General features: G+C 38.3%; 1 protein-coding gene across 2 annotated transcripts in view; it reads right to left on the reverse strand.

Moving 5' to 3' along the window:
* The window catches only part of HOS15 (WD-40 repeat family protein), a 44,491-nt gene extending 30,738 nt beyond the window's left edge, over window positions 1–13,753 (reverse strand). The window contains exons 1-2 of one of the 2 annotated variants that reach the window (XM_010273069.3): window positions 13,464–13,753; window positions 33–178 (exon numbers count right to left, since the gene is read on the reverse strand). In XM_010273069.3, the coding sequence (XP_010271371.1) occupies window positions 33–178; window positions 13,464–13,524 (207 nt within the window). In that variant the 5' untranslated portion in view covers window positions 13,525–13,753. The remainder of the gene's footprint in view (window positions 1–32; window positions 179–13,463) is intronic. The other variant, XM_088886936.1, reaches the window with a different exon arrangement.
* Between the last annotated feature and the right edge of the window lie 7,180 nt (window positions 13,754–20,933).

The raw sequence follows: 20,933 nt of genomic DNA on the forward strand, positions 1-20,933 counted from the left end.
AAAGAAAAAGAAACAAATGATGTTAAACGTACATTACTCAAGTTTGCTTCCAGCTCAAGATATTGAAGTCCTTTCTGAACAAATGTAACAAGAGCACCTGGTGGAACTAAGTTACCATCAATGGGACTCTTGTTGATTCCAGCCTCATATCCTAAAGCAAAAGCTGAATGCGTGAAACCTGAAAGAAAGTATGTAAGCACAAGCACCCAAATGGCATGCATTAGAAGGAAGAATGCAAGTAATTTTGAAACAAAATCCAAATTTCTAAGTTCCCCTACAAATATAAAACAGTGACCACTCCTACTTAGCTAATACACCAAATAATCCAAACATGAACCTGATGTTTCTAAATGAGCAATGGACAAAAAAATAACAAATCCATGCCTTCTAGTTAACTCGAAATGTAAGTTATGATACATATTTCTTCAAATCTAAAGCAGAGATCTTATGAATGGAAAGTGAGAGATTATGACATCCAAATCTTTCAAATGCTGAAATGCATCAGATTCTACACTTAAGACCAAGAAAGCTCGATAACCAATTTCAATGTGTGAGGAACGAATATCCAAATTTACATTATGGTCTAAGATGAAAATATTTTTACTAGTTATCATTTTTTCTAATCTTGTTGCACAAACTTTTGGGTATAATATAAAGGAAGGTATTCAGTTTCAAAAGTCTGCAGACATGCCAAACTCAGCTTTCAACAACACTCGGAGAATTACCTCACAACTCTAGATAACAAATTAACATCTAGGATCCACCAAAATAATTTAACATGTAAGCATGTAGCTAATAAAAATGACTTTGACTTTCTATTGAGACTGGTTTAGGATTTAAACTAAATCCATGAATAAATAGTAGTCCATAGTCAACTAAGATTAGACTAGAGAACCAACATTTCCATTTCACTGCATAATACAAATGCCTAAAAAACAAAATTCCAAAATTTCAAATATTACAAAGCTTTTTATATATCCACCAAAATTTTAATTTCTTCTGTATAAAAGTTCCAGGCATCACTAAAGTATCTAGCAAATCCCGTACATTTAATAAAGTCAAAAGGAAATGGCCATAACATGTAGAAAGTACCCGGATCCTTCCCTTAAAAAAAATCTACCAACTCTAAGCCTATAATCAGCAGCTTTCATTTTTTTTAATTTTTCAAAACATTTATCAGCAACTCAAAGAATTTTATAAGCTTTCATTTTTTAATGATAATTAAATAACAAAATCAAGATTATGTACTAGTATACAATGGCAAACTCAACTTAGAAAAGCCTTAATTATATGGCACCAGCTAAATTATAAGTATCGTTGAACAAGGCTGTTGGTTCTAATTTTCAAAAAGTATTTGAATTTAAAAGGAATGCCAAGATTGATGGTAACTTATCCTACGTGGAGGCTCTACGGAAAGCAAAGAATAAGGGTGGGGAAGAAAAGGGCCCAAGGGCGAACCACCCAGTGTTCTAAAAGTGCAAGGCGCAAAAGAAGTGCAAGGGGCAATTTGTGCCTGAGACGCAAGGCGGAAGGTGAGGCGCTTACTTTTTTGAAGCAAGGCACAAAAATCAAAAAAAAATGTAAAAAATAAAAAGATATTGAACATAATATTAACAAAAAATGTGAACTTAAATTTTAAAATAAATGTTTTGAAAAACCTATTACCTAAAATTAAAATACATAAACATAGCATCTAAAGCGTATTCAAATGAAAATTTAAAAATAAAATCAAACATATAAAAACATTTTCAAGCATGTAAAACCCACAATCAATTTTTTCCTTCAATTATTTATTAAAAAAAAAATTTCCCTCAATTGCATTACTTCAAGTAGCTCATGTGATGTAAAACATATTGCATTCCTGATTCTATGAACCGCCTTTGTACCAAGCCCCTCAAGGCAAGCCCAAACAAGTCCATGTTAGGGTCCCCCTATTTGCTAATGTTGTTCATTCATTTATCCTAATAAAATATCTTCTAAAAAGGCAAATAAAATTATAACATGAACTTGCTTGGGCTTGCCTTGAGGGGCGTGGTCGGGGGTCCGAGGGCAAAGCCCCTGGCCCAGCCGCTAGGTTCAAAAAAGAGCAAAAAAGCGTAAAAATTTAACAAAGGCACATGCCTAGGCTGAGGCACAAGGCGCATCAAGTGCACACCTAGGCACACCAGGCATGCGCCTTTTGAAAGTGTTGCACCTAGGCATCCCTTTTAAATCACTAGAACCTCCTAATCGATTTAAATGTAAAACCCAACCTCTGGGATGACATAAAAGTCACGTGGGATTATGGAGGCAGGTCAATGGGTGACGGTAACTTGGGTCCAATTTTGTCCCCTTCAACCTCTGTGAACCAACAGGGAGTGAAGTCTAATCAGCTACAATGGATGAAACACCCCTCCTTCCAAGACAAACCCAATCCATGGTATTGTAGAAGCAAAGCGGATTGGAGAGGCGATATTGCAAATGAATGGAGTAGCTATGGTGATTCTGAAGATGTTAACTGTTCAAAAGAGTGCTCAAGTTTTGGCAGATTGGAAGAAACAATCCAGGTATGCTTGGACGAAGAAGACAACAGGTGCCTAGGGGTGCCCACGAGCCGAGCTCTTCACGAGCTACTTGAGCTCGGCTCGTGAAAAGCTTGACTTGGCTTGATTAATAAATGAGCCGAGCTCGAGCCAAGCTCGAGCTCAAGCCTTGTACTACTTTGGCGAGCCGAGCTCGAGCCTCGTACTATTCGGCTCGGCTCGGCTCGGCTCGGCTCAAATCCACCCCTATGTGCCTAGACACACTATTAGAGTGGAAAATATTAGTGGTACTCATACTGGTGATCTTCCTAGCCAAAAAATAAAAGAATAACAAGGAGTACAGGGGAGTCAAGTTCTCTTAAAACGCCTCTCATTTGCACAAAAAATATTACAAAGGTGCAACTTCATTATAGGAGTGGTTTAAACAGCTCCCGCCAGTTGTAGTTGGGACCTTTTAGTGATCAAGAAGGAAAGGAACCAGACTTACTAAAGCAGCAAGCTCAGGATGACTGGACAAAGGATTTTCAAGGAAACCATTTAACCTTATTAGCAAATCCGATTGAAGTAACAAATGCAATGTTGACTCAGGCTGGAGTAAGTATGTTGCACTCTCACTCAGACAGGGCTGAATTAAATAAAAAGGGGCACCTTATGCTGGAACAGGGAAACAAAACCTCTTTGCCTATTGTGCAAGCTCCTTCACACTCTTCGGGTAATCTTTGTAACTCTAATAGTTTGATTTTGAGTATTGATTTCCCTTTCATTGCCTTTGCAGACTTACCAGCTTCCATCATTGTTCCTAGAATGCCCATGGTTGTGCCTGAAGGGGGGAGTGGATGGTGTAAGGGGAAATTTTGTGGGGTGTGTACCAAGAATTAGAGCTTTCTAAGACAAAACAAGGGACTGGTACGGAAAATAAAGGACATTTTGAGGCAGGTAAAGGGAAGGGGGTTAAGAAAAGGAGGAAGTTGAATGAAGTTGAAAAACTTATTAATGATGTACGAGGGGATAAGGAATTCAGTAGGAGAAGAAAGGGAGGCCGTAGGTAGCTAAGGGTTGGGGATAAACATCAATTGAGACCATGAAGATCACTAGTTGGAATTTGAAGGGTTTAAGAAGTGCGACAAAGAGAAGAATAATCAAGGAAACGTTGAGGAAAGAAAAACCTTGTTTAGTGCTTATTCAGGAATCCAAAATCCAGGAGGTTGATAGCAAATGGATCAGAGGCTTTTGGGGAGAGAGTAATATTAGGTGGAACTTTGCCCCATCATGGGGAGCTTTGGGGGGTATCATAACAATCTAGAGGGATGAAGCCGTGCAATGCATCAAAGAGATGGTGGGTAAATATTTAATGTCTATAAAACTAAGGAATGTACATGATGGGTTTGAATGGGTTCTCACACAAATGTGTATGGGACCTATGGGCCAAACTCTTACAAAGAAAGAAATCTGTTTTAGGATGAGTTGGCAAACATCAGAGGACTATGGGAAGGATTGTGGTGTCAAGGGGGAGATTTTAACATAATCAGGATTGTGGAAGAATCAAACGGATGTAGAAGGGTCACAACAAGCATATTAAAATTTAATGAGTTCATAGAGGCCTTTGGATTAAAATCTCTCTCTGGGGCAATTGAGATTTGCATGGCCTAATCTTCAAGCTAATTCGATATGTTCTAAACTTGACAAACTGTAAGTGTCACTAGACTGGGAAGAGCATTGGACAGACTTGCTAGGAAGAAATTTGCCTAGAATTACTTCAGACCATTTCTCGATATGCTTGTTTCAAAGGAGATTCGATGGGGGCCCAATCCCTTTCTGATTCAAAAACATGTGGCTTACCCACCCGGAGTTTAAAGATAGGGTAAAGGAGTGGTGGGCTTCTCAGATCTAGATTCCAAGATGGGAAGGCCAAAAGTTCCTAAAGAAGTTGCAGGTGCTCAAAGAGAAAATAAAAGAGTGGACTAAAATGAAACTCGGGAGATTGGAAGAAAAGAAAGCATGTTTGATCTTTCAGATTTAGGAAATTGATAGGAAGGAGGTGGATGGTCCTATATCTGATAGTGACAAAGGTTTGAGGTGGTCTTTGAAGAATGATTTAGAGGCCCCCTCTTAAGAGATGAAATTTGTTGGAAACAAAAATCTAGAGAGAGATGGATCAAGGAGATGGAATACAAGATATTTTCATAGCATTGCAAATGGCAAGAGGAGGAAGAGTCTAATTACTTCATTATGTGTGGGGGACACTAAGATCACAAATCAAAACGAGATAGCCAAGACAGTGGTGGATCATTTTAGAGCATTCTTTCAAAGACAGTTTAATGAGAGATGGTCAATTGAAGGTCTAGAATGGGAGGTGTTGAGAGAAGATCAAGTGGAGCTCCTGGAAAAAAGATTTGAGGGGGAAATTAAGGAAGCAATTTTCTCAATGGACAAATCTAAAGCTTCAGGTCCTGATGGTTTTACAATGGCTTTCTATCAAGATTGCTGGGAGATATCAAAGCGAATTTGGTTGGAGTGTTCAATGAATTCCATAGCAAGGGTAAAATTAGCTCGGAGATTAACTCCACTTTCATAGCTTTGGTCCCTAACCCTAGAAACCAGGTGCTATCCATCTAAGGGATTTCAGACCTATCAGTCTAGTAACCAGCATATACAGATCATTGCTAAAGTCCTATCCCTTGGGTGAAAAAGGTACTCCCATCTCTGATTTCTCAGTTTCAAAGGGCCTTCATTCAAGATAGGCAAATTGTGGATCATAATTTAATTGTTAGTAAGCGAATTGAGGCTCAAAAGAGATCAAGAAAGAAGGAAAATGTTGCTATTTGTGATGGTTATGGAGTGCTTCAATTGTTGTTGGAGAAGAGTAGTCAGTTGGGTCTGATTAGCAGGTTCAAGGTGGGTAGAGATGGGCCATGCATCTCCCATTTGCAGTATGCAGATGATACATTAATTTTTCTGGATGCTTTAATTTATCAAGTTATGAATTTGAGATCAATCTTAGCAAATTTTGAGCTTCTAATAGGTTTAAAGGTGAACCTGTCCAAGAGTGTAATGATTGGAGTCAGGAAAGTGGAAAGAGATGTGCTGGTGGAGCGTGCAAGGCTTTTGAGTGCAAAATTGGGGAGCTACCCTTCTCTTATTTGGGGATGCCAATTGGGAGAAATTCAAACTCAAGAACTTTATGGGGACCAATGATAGAACGGATTGAAAAGAGGTTGGATGGGTGGAAAGCAAGATATCTATCCTTGGGCAGAAGGATTACCCTAATTAAGAGTGTTCTTTTGAGCCTACCAACTTATTACATGTCACTCTTAAAGATTCCTCCAAAAGTTGCTGGAAAAGTGGAGAAGATTCAAAGGGATTTCTTATGGGAATGGGTGGGAGAAGGAGGAGGGGGTAAGAAGATTCACTTGGTAAATTGGGAAAAGGTTTGCAGACCAAAGTAGAGGGTGAGGGTCTTTAACAAGGCCTTGATTGGTAAGTGGCTATGGAGGTTCAGTTTAGGAAGAGAGGAAAATTCTCTTTGGAGAAGAGTGGTGGCTGCAAAGCATAGTTGTCAAAGGCAATGCCTAGACGGGCGCCTAGGCGACTAGGCGCTTTTCAAAGAACACCTCGCCCAAACGCCAACTATGTTAGGCGCATGCTTAGGGGGCTGAAGCAAATATATACTATATAAATATTTATTAAATAAAAAATATAAAATATATAATATTTTATTGGTTGTTTTAGTTTTTATAATAAAACCTATTGCATGTTATCATGCTTTTGTTTTGAGGAAAGTAAAAACAAAATTAATCTTCGAGGGTTTCACTTTGACAATAGAATCGAACTGAGGAAGAGGAGAGAACAACAGCCCTCCATCGTTCCCACACAGTCCTCTAAAGTCAAGGTGAGTTAATCAGTTTCTGTTTTGTTCTCTGTTTCCTGGTTTAAAACAGTAGTTATGCCCCATTTTTCTCCTCTTCCTTTTTTATCTTTTCTCCAAGTTTTTGAATCATTTTATTGGACTAAAACAGGGGCTCCGCCCCCTTCTTTTGTTCTTAAGTGCATGTTTTCAGCTTTTTTTCTCATTATTGGTGTCTGAAACAGGGGCGGAACAGGGGCTCCATCCCTTCTTTTATTCTTCACATTCTTCTTTTATTTTAGTTTTTTTTTTCACCAGATTTTCTGGGTCTAGAACAGGGGCTCCACCCCCTTCTTTTGTTCTTAATTTCTTGCATTTTTTCAGCTTTTTTTTGTTCTCATCATTGGTTTCTGAAACAGGGGCGGACTAATTTTCTTCTTCATATTTCTTCTTTTATTTTAATATTTTTTCACCAACTTTTCTGGTCTAGAACAGGGGCTCCGCCCCCTACTTTTCTTTTTCATTTTCTTCTTTTATTTTAGTATTTGTTCCCTATGTATTGTTGATCTAAAATAGGGGCTTCGCCCCCTTCAGTTCTATCAAGTTCTAACTTCTAACTTGGAAGTTGCAACTCTAATATATTGTTTTGCCTACTTGAAGCAACACAGCAAGAAATACAAGCACAAAAGTAAGTGCAGAATACATAAAACCAAAAAAAACTAGTTCAAAAGGTGTAGAAATCCATCGGCAAGCCTTATTTTTAAATTCCATCGCCTAGGCGAGGGCTAGGCACCCGAGCGCCCCATGGTCGCCTAGCCTCACCTTGGCGCCTTGAAAACTATGCTGGGAAGTACGGAGTGGTTAGGTTCGGGTGGGAGACAAGGGAGGTGAGATCATCTTATGGGGTGAGTGTTTGGAAAGGGATCATGAAGTTCAATCGGGAATTCAGAAGTTTGACATGTTTTTCAGTAGGGGAAGGAACAAGAATCAGGTTCTGGGAGGATGACTGGTGTGATGTAGACAAAGTGAGTTATATCCAAGACTGTATAGGCTGACTGAGGCTGAAATAACTACCAGTAATTGTTATGAGAGAAGAGGGGATCAGTTAGTATGGTGCCCAAAGTTCAGAAGACCTTTGCTGGATAGGGAGGTGGAGGAATGTATTGTGCTGCTGGCGAAACTAGAGAAGATGAAAATTGCAGATCGATCAAGGGATCAGTTATGGTGGAAGGAGTGTTCAAATGGAAAATTCTCTGTGAAATCCTATTATCTTGATTTATATAGGGTTATTTCAAGCTCAGATCAAGTTGGAGGTGTTTGGGGAAATCCAGTGCCCCCAAGGGTGGAAGTACTTGCAATGGTTAGTGGCAATGGACAGCATTCTGACTGCCAACCATCTGAAAGTGAGAGGCTTTAAGTTGGCAAACATGTGTTCTTTGTAGAGAGCAGGAGGAAAATGTTTGTCACCTGTGCAGGACAGCTGGTTTTATTTGGAAGCTGTTCACAGCAATATTTGGGGTTGAGGATTTTGATCCAAGAGCACCTGCAGAAATCTTTTCGTCATGGCCAAGGATTAGAGGATGTAGGAAAGCACAAATAATTTGGAGCCATATCCCTTTCACAGTTTGCTGGAATATTGGGAAGGAAAGGAACAGAAGAATTTTTAAAGATAAGTCGTGGTCAATGGAAAGGCTAGTATCAGCAATAAGCAAATCTGTTGCAGATTGGGTGTTGATATTACCAGATTTCAGTCAAGTTTCAAGGAGGATTTGGGGGATAATCTTGGAGAAGTGCTGGAGTTTCAATTGTGTAATACTGTAATATGGATCGTCTTTGATAAGCTAGCAATCATCAGGTTTTTTTGGTTGTTCTCTTGCTTCTTGGTGATTTCTTATCACTTAAAGGATGTACTTCTTTTTCATTTTAATGAAATTTATTTATTTTACCACCAAAAAAAAGTTGGACTTGGAAAAAGCCTACGATCTTGTGGATTGGGAGTTTTTAATTAACATTTTGAGAAAATGTGGCTTTGGGGAGTTGTGGTGTAAATGGGTCAGAGGATGCTTGCAATCAAGTCATTACTCAATACTTGTTAATGGGTCGGTAGTCAATTTTTTGAAGGTACTCGAGGTCCTAGGCAAGGTGACCCACTATCACCTTTCCTTTTCACCTTGGTATCTGAGGTTTTAAGCAAATTGATCTCTAGAGCCAATAGATTGCAGCTGATTAAAGGTTGGTCAGTTGGGAGGGATAGAATTCTGGTCACTCACTTGCAATTTGCTTATGATATCATAGTCTCCTGTGATGGAGAATATAGAGATGGGGTGGAAATTTTGAAGTTGGTAGTGAATCTTTTTGAGAAGGTATCCAACTTGAAGATTTACTGGAATAAAAGCTTATTGGTTGGCATTAATGTTTAGGAAGATATGTTGGGAGATATCAGATATGGCTGATTCCTTGGGGTGTGAGAAAGGGGAGTGGCCACTCAAATACTAAGGATTACCTTTAGGTGACAACCCTGAATCACTCGGCTTTTGGAACCCAATGGTGGAAATGTTTGAGAAGTGACTAGCTGGATGGAAATGCAATTATAGTTCTCTAGGAGGGAGAATAACTTTAAATCCATCTTAGCTAACCTTCCTGTTTATTATATGTCAGTTTTTATACCAACATATTATATGTCAGTTTTCAGGATGCCCCAAGTTGTGGTGAAAAAATTGAAAAGATTATGAAACTTCTTGTGGGAACCTAGGAAAGGGAAGAAAGATCATTTGCTTTGTTGGGAGAAGGTGATAAAGTCAAAAGTAAAAGGGGGTTAGGGATTGGAAATTTGAGATTAAAAAACTTGGCCATGTTGAGTAAATAGCTATGGAGATTTCCAAAAGAAAGTCAAAGACTTTGGCATAAAGTGGTGCCAAGTGTTCATGGTATTGGTCAAAAAAAAAGTGTTCATGGGCTGTCAAACAATGGATGGCGTGTTGGTTGTCTTCATAGAGCTACCATGGCTACTCCTTGGAAATCCATCCATGACTCTCTTCCGTCTTCCTTAGCCACATTAGCTATTGACATGGTCTCGGGTCAAAAAATTAGGTTTTGGGAAGATATTTGGCCCAGGGAGTCCCCTTTGAAGGAGATCTTTCCCTCCCTTTACACTCTTTCCAATCTCAAAAGTAGACCAATGTTAGAATTTATTAGTCCCTCTCTTTCCCCTCTTGAGTTGAACTGAAACTTGGGCTACACTAGAAACCTTAGAGAATTTGAAATCCCCGGTGTGTCTGATTTGCTTACATTGCTGAACTCTGTGGTTCTTGGGGATGGGGGTACGGATAGTAGGGTGTGGACTCTAAATCATGTTGGGCTCTTCACTTGTAAATCTTTGTTTATTTCCCGTGTAGCCTCCTCATCTTCCCACTCTCCTTTCATTGTTAGGGAAATCTAGTGTTTCCCCATTCCTCCTAGAGTCAGTGCTTTTTATTGGGAAGAGTATTACGGCTGCATTAAGACATGCGATAAGCTCCAAAGGAAGAGACCAAACTGGTGTTTGTCCCCCAATTGGTGCTGCTTATGTAAGTTAAATGGTGAGAATGAACTTCATCTCTTAATCTCTTGTCTCTCTGTTGGCTTTATTTGGGATTGGTTTGCTTCACTTTTTGGTTGCAAATGGCTCCCTCCTGTCAGCTTGGAAGGATTGTTTAGCCCTTCAAATTGCAACTGTACAAATAAAAGAGGTAGGCTAATGTGGTCAGGGCAGCAATGGTTTAGACAGTTTGGGGGGAAAGAAATTCAAAAATATTTGGGGACAAGGAGAGGAATAAGGAAGCCTTGATCGAGATCATAACCTAATTGGGTTAAAACATTGCATCTGTTTTCAGACTTTTAGGTCGATAATTTCTTCAGATCTTGGGGGGCTAATAGTTGCTTCCTCTTCTAGAAGACAGATAGCAGCAGTGGCCTAGTAACCTCCATCAAGTGGCTGGTCGAAGCTGAATTTCAATGGGTGTTGTGTGGGCAATCCTGGCCCCTCTGGAATTGGAGGAGTAACAGAGATGTGGAAGGAAATATACGTTCTTTCTTCTCAGGTCCAATTGAGCAAGGTGATGTGGCATCTGCAGAATTCTTGGCAGCTACTTTTAGAGTTGAGAAAGCCAAAGAATTGGGTATTGAAAGATTAATTATTGAAGGTGACTCTGAAATAGTTCTGGAATGGCTAAAGAAGGGAGGAGTATCTTGGCATCTAAGTAATGTTCTTAGGTGTTTCAAATGGCTCTCTGGGGGTATGTTTATTCAGGTTAATTGGGTTATAAGATCTGCCAATAGCCTAGCAGATGGTCTAGCTAAGCAAGGGGTTCAGAGACAGACAATGTTTTGGACTCAGTTGTAATATTTTGGGGGGTCTAGACACTTCGTGTCTTCTATATTTTCCGCTATGTCTTGTTTCTCTACTTTCTTTTAAAATTAATGAAGTCCTTTTATGAGTTACTGATCAAAAAAAAATACACTATAAGAATGAAATTTGTTTTGCTTAACAATACCAATGGTGCTATTTACCAGGCCAAGAGTTTAACTTAAATAAAATAATTACTAAAAATAATAATTAGGAAATATAAATAAATTATATAAGAAAGTGGGAAAACAGCATGGGAAGTTTAGAGGTAAAGTTGATTAGGAGCTATATTGGATTTTATTAACATAAACAATGTGGGACATGAAAGAGCCATGTTCAATATTATCCTTTTAGTTATTTAGGCTTCAACTCAGATCTCATTACCATGGTGCCTTTTTTGGAAAGCAAACATGGCTCCTTGATTAATGTCACACGCTTTCACCTTCAGAAGCCATCCCCCAAAATAGTTGTTTCTGATCATTCCTGTCGGCCATACTGTTGGCTGGCCTCTAAGTCCATCCAAAGGTAGCCTTATACTCCCCACGCAACTGTTTTACCTCCCTTATGGCATGTCTGTGTTTTCAAGTTCCAATGTCGTTAAAATTCAGCCACCGTACAACCACAATTGAATCTTCCCCCACGTCCAAATCATAGTAACTAGGGTTTTTCCCAATCTCAGTCCTTTAAGTACAGCTATTAGTTCTGCTCTGTAAAATTCCAAAGCCAATTGGACCAGAAAACAAGGCCAAAATAACACCATTGCTATTACTAAACACCCTTCCTATTAGAGGTTGATGCCCACAATCATGGTCCGAGAAACATAGAATCATATGGCTACTTGTTAGTGGACTTCTGAAAGCTAGTTCATTAAAAGATCCAACAACTAGTTTGTTGGTGAATTTCTAACAGTTAGTTTACATTAAATGCTCCAACTACTAGTTTGTGTTCTCTATATAAAGCCTTGTAATCTCAAGCTAGAGGCATCAAGTTATTCCCTTTGTTTTGAGAAGCTTAGAGCTTTCTTTGAGAGCTGAGACTGAGTGAGTCCCCTCTTCTTTGGGTGAGTGAATCCCTAACCCTTTGGGTGAGTGAGTCCCCAACCTTGTTGCTTCATATTGTAAGTCGCTCATATTAGTAAAGTTCCATCCAATTTCCTTTTTCTCTTTCTCAATTCTTTGAGCAAATTTCTTTCACATTCTCTCCTCATATTTGAGTTGCATCAAAGGTGCAAGTCAGGTTGTTGCCCTATTTGAAGAAGTTCAACAGGCTCGGGTTTGACTATGGACCCATTCAAATTAAAAACAAAAAACTTTGTTGTTATCTTGTTTCTTTCTTGGTTTGAGGATGATCTCTTGTCACCATATTTAAGCTGTAATCTTTTATTTTAGTAATAATTTTTTTCTTTATCTATCTTAAAAAATTAAAAATAAATAAATAAATCCTAAGCAACCTGACCCAAGTTACATCCCCTCCTCTTGTGCTTGAATTTCCTGGATTAACCCAAACAACCATTCCCCAGCCCTGGTGAATACGGGATTCAATCCAAGGTCTGCACTACAAATAGCTAGATACTTTACCAGAAAGTGAGCTGGCACCTTCCCATGTTAATAGCACAAAGTTCTAACCAATTAAGCTAATAGGCTTTTGGATTTTCTTGCAATTTTGATTTGCTTTTTTTATAAGTTTTTTTTATATTTTGATTTGCATATTCTTATGTAACAAGTTTTAAATTTTTTATCAAAAGTAGTGCCTACTTGCAGTTTAGTTGCACTTCCCACTTTTAAAACAAAGGTTAATCCCTATTATGCATTTCCGAACTACATTGGAAGTCCTGCAGTTTTTCCTTTTATCAGAATAATAAGTCCTCCAGTTCATTGAGGATTTCCAGTTACTCTTCTTTTTGCATCCTTTTTTCAAGCAATCTAAATATTTTTTTTTCTCAGAAGTCCTCTAGCTTCAATGCTTCATATGAGAATACTTTAATGCTTTCAATTCTGATTTTCTCCAGACTTTGTTAAGACAGGTAATACCCTATTATCTCCACAGATTTATGTTTTTTTGCATGCATAACAAGTTATGTTTTCTGTGTAAGCAACATTTTGGACCCAACACAATTGTTTCTAAACTTTTTTTTGGGTAAACTGTTGTTTCTAAACTACGATACATTCACAAAATGGTGGCACTGTAAGTTCATGAATTAGATTACCAAAAAAAAAATCAGAAAACCATGGGAAATGAAGAGCCAATCAACGTCCACAGATCTGAGAATTTTGACTACTACCCCCATCAATAGGGCAAAAAAAACTATATTTTGCATGTTTTTCTAACTATTTAAATTTTTTTTCTTGGTGGTATCTTGTTAGTGGATTAGTTGGGACTTACGTTGGTTTGGGTTAGTCGCGTTAGTTCCCTATGAGTCTACATACATTGTACGAATCTGGTAATTAAGATGAGAAGGAAATTATTTGAATTAAGACCACTATGTCGAGAGCTTTGAGGATGTCCTCGACCCTCGAAGTTAACTCTCTCACATTCTCATTTTCTAATCTTATCTTGAGGAAGAAATCACGTAAGCCAACACCGAGGGAAACCTAAAAACCCTAGTTTGGTTGGATTACAGTGACGAAGTATAAGTAATTGACAGAACAAAAACCCTAGGAGGAAAAAAAATAAACTTTTAATGTTTCTATTCCGAAGAGAAGATAAAACCGACCTGATTCGTGGAGGTAACGAAAGACAAGATAATTCAACTCAACGGAAGTGATGGAGACCATCGTTGCAAAGTAACCAGCGGCAAGTACCGAAGTTCAGATGTGATGAACGGCTTTTTATAGTTGAGAAAAAAATCATGGGAGCGAGCTCTCGAAATGGATAGGTTGCCAGAGAGATGCCTCGTCTTTAATATTAAAACACCGGGAAAAATGGGGTTTTCTGTTTTAGGCTTCGTCTCTCTCCCTCTGCGTGCTTTTATTACTTCGGAACATGATATGGGGCAGCCCCCTCGCGACACTGTCGTACTCGCTAGAAAAAGAAGAGAAAAGACCGAGAAATGTACAGGTGATGCAAATCACATCAAGAGTTTCTGTATCACCGTTAGATCCGAATCATCCATTTGGCGTGGTTGGTTGGATCCTGCGAGCTGTGACCCCGGTCGCAGCATTCCATGCGATCTTCCAATGAAACACCATGGATGGAAATTAAAAAAAGGAAAATTTTCCGATTAGTACCCTCACTCTATTTCCCATAACAGCCATCACTGTCTTGCAATGGGAATATCTCCCCATGAAATAAGGCATAAAAGTACAGAGATATTCTCGATGAAAGGTTGTAAAGGCTGTTTGAATAGGCCTTGTTCTGATTGAAGCCGATCTCAACTTTTAAAATATGACAATCCAGTACCTATCATTAAATGACATTTGAAAATGACACAAATGTCCTTCGAGTGTCATTTAATTTTCTTTTTCAACCATCTATACATTGTCAAAAAATTAATGGTCCCAAACCCTTGCTTCTTCCATTCAAGAAAGTTGGGGTTACGTTTAAGTGGGCATTCTAGTGACCCCAACTTTATTGAATAGAGGAGACAAGGATTTGGGAGTATTATTTTTTACTTGTTTGTAATATTTGGATAGTCGATAAAGAAAATTATATAACACTCGAAGGGCATTTGTATCTTTTTAAAATGTCACTTAACGGTTGATTAACAACTAGTTAATGGCAGGTACTGGATTATCACATTTTGAAAGTCCGAGTACTGAATTGTCGCATTTTAAAGTTTAGGGACCAAAGTGACACTAGACCCAAAGTACAGAGTACTAATCGGGAATTTTCCCATTAAAAAAGCAGTTATCGCCGCCTGATGTTATAAATTTATGAAAAATTTGCATACTAATACCCTATATTTTGGGTTTAGTCTCAATTTGATCCCCCTACTTTAAAATGTGCTAATTATCTAAACTTCCAAAACGTGCCAATTTAGTCCATGTCGTTAGTAATTTGTCAGATATTTCTATCACATGATGATATGTGCAACTTAAAACTTTTGAAATGTCAAAATTACCCTTTGAAACTGTTCATTGAACGAAAACAACTTATTGGTTTTTTACAAATTACTTTTCTCTATCCACTTCTTAAGAGATGGGCATTTGGAAGGTTGATAAAGAAAATTAGATGACACCGGAAAGGCATTTGTGTCATTTCACATGCAATTTAATGACGATTAATGGTTTTATACTAAATTAACACGTTTTGAAAATTTAAATACTAGATTAACACGTTTTAAAATTCAAAAAAAAAGTAAAACTAAACCTAAAATACATGGTACTAATATGCAATTTTCTTTCAATCGCAGACTTTTTTTTGCATTCCATTTGGCTTTGTGACAAATATCCATGGCTGACCTGTTTTTGATCCATTTGGCTTTGTGACAAATACCCCTCACTTTCTTGCACATAGGAGTGGAAGGCAACTATCATAAAATGAACGGAGGTGGAAGACAAATGAATTGGATATCCGGACCAAATAGTAGATGCTTATTAAACGAGTTATCTATTTGGTTTTGACCGTCCAACAATTGAATAATTCTAATATAAAGGTACATTATGTTATAGGCTCAGTTTGGAAGGAGTACAATTGCAAATATGTAGAGTGCCAAAAACCTTGTATTATCTATTATTTTGCATGTATTTGTATTCCTCCAAATTAAGCTTAAGACTCAGTCCCAAAGGAATACAAATATAAAAATGTACAGTATAAATACATTTAACATAATACAAAATACAAGATTTTGCACTTTACATATTTATATTATTTCCAAACTAAGCCTAATGAAAAATAACGAGATTTTAACATGCTTAGCTGAGGTATATATCTAATACATCATAGTTGAACTTTTACAATAAACGCAATACAAACTATCAAATTCTCAATGGAAAATCCATGATGCCTAAGAGTGCAAATAGGTCAAACCTATTGAGATTTTTTCAACATATGTGAATGAAAAAAAAAAAAAGAAAATCACTGAATACCTAGCCCTATTTTAGACTATAACGTATCGTTACTCGTTACCTAAGAAATTAAGAAAAGATCCTATGCAAAAGTGTATATTTTCAGGCCTAAGCATCAATAACGGCTGGTGGTGGATACAGTAGGAGAAAAGAGAGATAGATTGATAAGGAATAGCAGAATGACTTTAAAAAAAAAAAAGGAATAGCAGAAGATTTTCGGAGTTATAGAGTACAGCTGAGTTGCTTGCATCCCTGCGGATCCGATTTGCAATTACATAATATTTGAAGAGCTTTGATCAAGTTTTTTCCAATACCACAGTTTAACCGAAAATGTTGACGTTTTTAAATAGAATATATTGATGATGGCGGAAATAGAAGGTAGGTAACATCCTGGAAAAGTTTTTAAATAATCACCTTCCCCATATACGCTACAAAAGAAGGGACGTACCTTTATATATATATATATATATATATCTGATTGGATTCAATGTTTATGATTCCAGTTGATTGATCAAAAGATTTTCAGATAACATATCTTTCTCTTATCATAGTCCAATCAATCTTTTTTTTTTGTGAATCTCTTAAAATATATATTTTTTATTAATCTCTTAACACATTTTTTCTTGTTCGTATAATTTTTTTGAAGTTCCCTTCCTGCCATTAATAGATGTCTAAGAAGTGTTTTATCTTCCTGTTCAACTAGTAAATGTTAACTAAGAAATCACCTCTTGTGGATAGACTCCTACCATAAATACTATAAGTTTTTATAGGTTTTCCTACTTTTTTCCTTCAAACCAAACATGGGTTAAATGAATCTGAAAACTTGAAAATTCTCACCTCTTAGCCTCCACATTTGATATTCAAGCTACCATGCGAGGTTGATCCTAAACAACTTCCAAATTCGATACCATCTCCAAAATCGTCTTTTCCACATTAAAGCTTAAAAGAAGAAATTGTAGATACAACAGAAATTGGGAAACCTTTCAAAAAGGCAATAGGTAAGGGTTTGTTTCATTAAATTTTGTTTTATTGCTTTTTTTTTTAAATGGATTATAGCTTGATGGAGGGAGATTTGGCCCGACCCCTTGGTCATGCGACACGTGGAAGCAACAGAGTGTGACTTGACAGGAGCGCCAGCTCAGTACAGCAACAATTGTACCCGAGCTCACCAAGGGGAAGCCCAACGTTAAGAGAACTCGCTAAGGATGAAGCCCGAACTGACAAACGTATCCCAGGAAGGACCCGAGCTCCCCCAAAAGGAACCCACACTTCCTAGGAAGAGCCCGAGCTTTCCCTCAGAGACCCCGAGCCGTGCAAGGAGCACCGCAAAGGGCAAGAGCCCAAGCTGACCCACCTCAGGTCAATTCAGGCCACACTTCTATCTGAACTCAAGACCACCTCGCGCACCACTCCGGCACTTCAGCTACAGGACGCGTGACCAAACGAACCGTACCTGACGCCAAAGAAGTCCGTACATGGAGGCGGCGCGCCTGACTGATTAGGGGTCTAACACATGACAGCCGCACTCCGACGGCCACCTGCTACCGCCATCTCAGACGTTGCAAAGACGGCCCTGACAGGGAAGACAGTGGCGGTTATGGCACCCGATCTGGCAGAGGTATGGGAGTGAGTGTACCAGGGTGGTTATAAAAGGCCCCCTTCCCCCAAAGAATGAGGTATGTGATTTCTGTGCTCTCTGGTCTTGAAATCCATTGTTTTCCTTGCCTCCTCAAGAGTGTTAACTTGAGCTTCGGAGTGTTCCTACTGGGTTCCTCCCCGGAAGTCCCCATTCTCTTCCTTGTTTCAGGCATCTTCAGCTCTGTCAAAGGCAAGGTAACCGGCAGCTAGGACCGACTGAATCGCGCATCATCATAGCTGATAAGGACAACTTTTGGGCCCTAGTATCAATAAAAATAATTCTTTTAATATAATTTTTAAAATAGGCTAACTTTTTAAAAAATATATCAAATAAGGGCAAAAACATTGTTCATCTTCTTTCTCCTCCAAACCACTTCCTCCCCAACCCACGAACCTCAATAATCACCATCCACCAACGTTGTCGCTGCCGCCTCCGCCGCCCGCCTCTGGCAACACCAATCTAATGACATGCCTCTACTACGCCATGTCAAAAAGAGATCCATTGTGGGAGTTAGATTGTATATCCATATAATCCCAAATTGCCAACCATTCTTGCAAAGTACGAGAAGGAAACTCCAATGTTTTAAGAGACATTGTACTTCTAAACCAAACTGCATGAACAGGTGGGCATAAGAAGAAGGCATGCTCGAGGGATTCTAGGGCTTCATTACAAAGAGGACAAAGAGAGTTTATTTTATGAGATCGAGAGGCAAGGTCCAAATTTATTGGTAAAACTCCCATTAAGCACTTCCATAAGAAAAACATGATTTGTGGTGTAGGTTTCTCCTCCTCCAAAAGGCTTGACAACTAAGGTTTGGGATAGCCACATTATTATTTGAAGAAGAGGTTTGTTCTGGACTAAAACTTTATACCTAGAGTTGACTGTGTATCTCCCCTGTGGGGTCCATCTCTAAATTAACTTGTCTGGTATAGTAAGGTTCTACATAGGAAGTGACAGCTTCAAGATAGCTTCTGCAATATTTTCATCTAAAAGATCTCTTACGATCACACAAAAGAACAAAAAAAATGGGCTACACACAGCGGGGGGTAGCCCAACCCCAAACGTCAGCACAAGAGAAACACTTTAAAGCGAAAGGCAAGGAAGAAACAGAAGCTATGTTAGAGTGAGAACAATTAGCAAGCCAATCAGCAACTCGTTCCCTTATCGGAAAGTGTGACCGTACTCCACCGCGCCGTCCAATCTCTCGACTAGAGCCATGCAACCTTCAATTATGCTTTTCAACCTCCATGGAGGGTCAACCTGGATCTTTAGACAGTCAATAACTAACTTTGAATCGCCTTCAATGAGGATGGATCTTCTGATGAAGTTGAGAGTGAGATTGTGGGCTTCCCAACCAGCCCACGCTTTAGCAAGATTGATAGTCGTGATACCTATACCATATGCTTTGTAGTCCAAAATCTGGCCAAGGTGATTTCTAGCCACACAAGCAATGGTGCAATTGTTGTTAATGTAGGAAGCATCAAAGTTTATTTTGATGCCATCTACTTTTGGTTTAGTCCACTTGACTGGAATGACCACTTATTTTTGTTTCTATCATTGGACCAATGTCATAAATTGCCAAAGCTTCCAAAAATGAATATTTTGCTCTATTAATGATAATGGGGGGGGGGGGGAATAAAACCTTGATTTTGGGAGCAATTTTCAGACTCCATATTTTATTGATTTCCTTTGTAACTCTGTTAGGGATACCATGCATCCAACATGCCTCATTATATGTCGATTTGGCGAAGAAATCTCCTTTGGGGTTAGGCCTCCAAATTAAACTATCCTCAAGATCACCCGACGATATGAAAAATATTCCTAATTTTATCCCACGAGGTTCTTAATTAGGTCCTCCTTCCAGATTTTTGATTCATGATTGATGACCTCACTAACCCATAGGTCACAATTAATAATTTTCGATTTGTTGACCAAATTGATAAGGGGGACTTTGTCACACCACTTGTCCAATCAAAATTTAGTCTCTTTACCATTGCCAATAATCATTCCCAATCCTCTCTTGAGTAAATGACGGGACCCCAAGATGCCTTTCCAAGCCCAATATTGATTAATTTTTGGCTTAATTTCCCAAAAGTCCTATCTCCTCATATATTTATTACTTGCAACATGAACACACAAGTTGTATTTTTCCTTTAACACTTTCCAACCTAATTTTGCAAGGAAAGCTTCATTCATCCAACTAAGATTTTTCAAACCTAGTCCACCCCAATGTTTAGAAGTGCAGACTCGGTCCCAATTGATGAGGTGGAGGGGCTTCCTATATTTACTGTTAGCCCACAAAAAATCTCCTTGCTTCTTGTCAAGGTCCTGAATAACTCATTTTGGGACCTTAAAAGCTCTCATTATATACTAAGGAATCATGTTACTAGAAGCCTTAGTGTGATTCTACCAGCAAGGGAGAGGAAGTTTCTTTTCCAGCCTACCAGTTTACTTTCCATATTTTCTCCCAAAATTTTGAAAGTGTTATTGTTAAATTTGTTGTTAAAGACATGAGCACCCAAGTAATTATCATTTTTTGCCTATAAGGGAATTTTGAGAATTTTTGCCATGATTTTCCTAAGTTTTGGGTGGATGTTCTTTGAAAAGAAAATGGTAGATTTAGCAAAGTTTGGGGCTTGACCTATGCTTTGGCAAAATTCGACAATATGTTTTTAATTGTACAACAAGCTTGGAAATCAGCCTTGGCAAAAATAATACAGTCATTTGCAAATTGAAGAATATGAATGAATGGTCTTGATCTGCGTACTCGACAATCAATAGGACTTCTGGAGCCCAAAGCCTCTTTCAATAGGTTAAGTGATAATGCCTCCACACAGAGGACAAAAACACAAGGAGAAAGAGGGCCACCCTGCCTGATCCCTCTGGAATGGGTGATGTCCCTAGTCGGAACACCATTTATCAAAATCTTGTAAATCATTGTCCTCATACACTCCATGACCCAATTTACCCAAGTATTATGGAAACCAAATCTCCTGAGTACCTTTTCAATAAAATCCCAATCAAGTTATCATAAACTTTCTCCATATCTATCTTGTAGGCCATAATCCCCATTTTACCCTTCTTCATTTTCATTGAATGAAAGATTTCATGAGCTAAGAGGACATTATCTGTGATTTTCCCAGTAGGAATGAAAGCACTTTCAAAAGGGGATACAATATCATCGAGAAAAGACTTTATTCTATTCACTAGAATTTTAGCAATAATTTTATAGATGACATTGCATAAGCTTATAGGCCTAAAGTTGTTAGCCATTTATGGATTAGTAATTTTCGGAGTAAGAGTGATAAAAGTTTTGTTGATAATTTTGTTCATTTTTCGATAGTGGAAAAAAGCTTTCACTACACTACAAATGGAGTTTCTAATTATATTCCAATATTTTTTAAAAAATAAAGCATTTAGCCCATCAGGACTTGGAGCCTTGAGGTCCTTCATAGTAAAAATCGTGTCTTTTATTTCTTCATTGGTCGCTTCTCTAATAATGGACAAATTTTGCTTATCGGATATAGACAAATTAATT

The sequence above is a fragment of the Nelumbo nucifera genome, chromosome 5, assembly GCF_055504915.1.
Source record: "Nelumbo nucifera cultivar China Antique chromosome 5, China Antique-T2T, whole genome shotgun sequence".
In the NCBI taxonomy this organism is placed as follows: domain Eukaryota; kingdom Viridiplantae; phylum Streptophyta; class Magnoliopsida; order Proteales; family Nelumbonaceae; genus Nelumbo; species Nelumbo nucifera.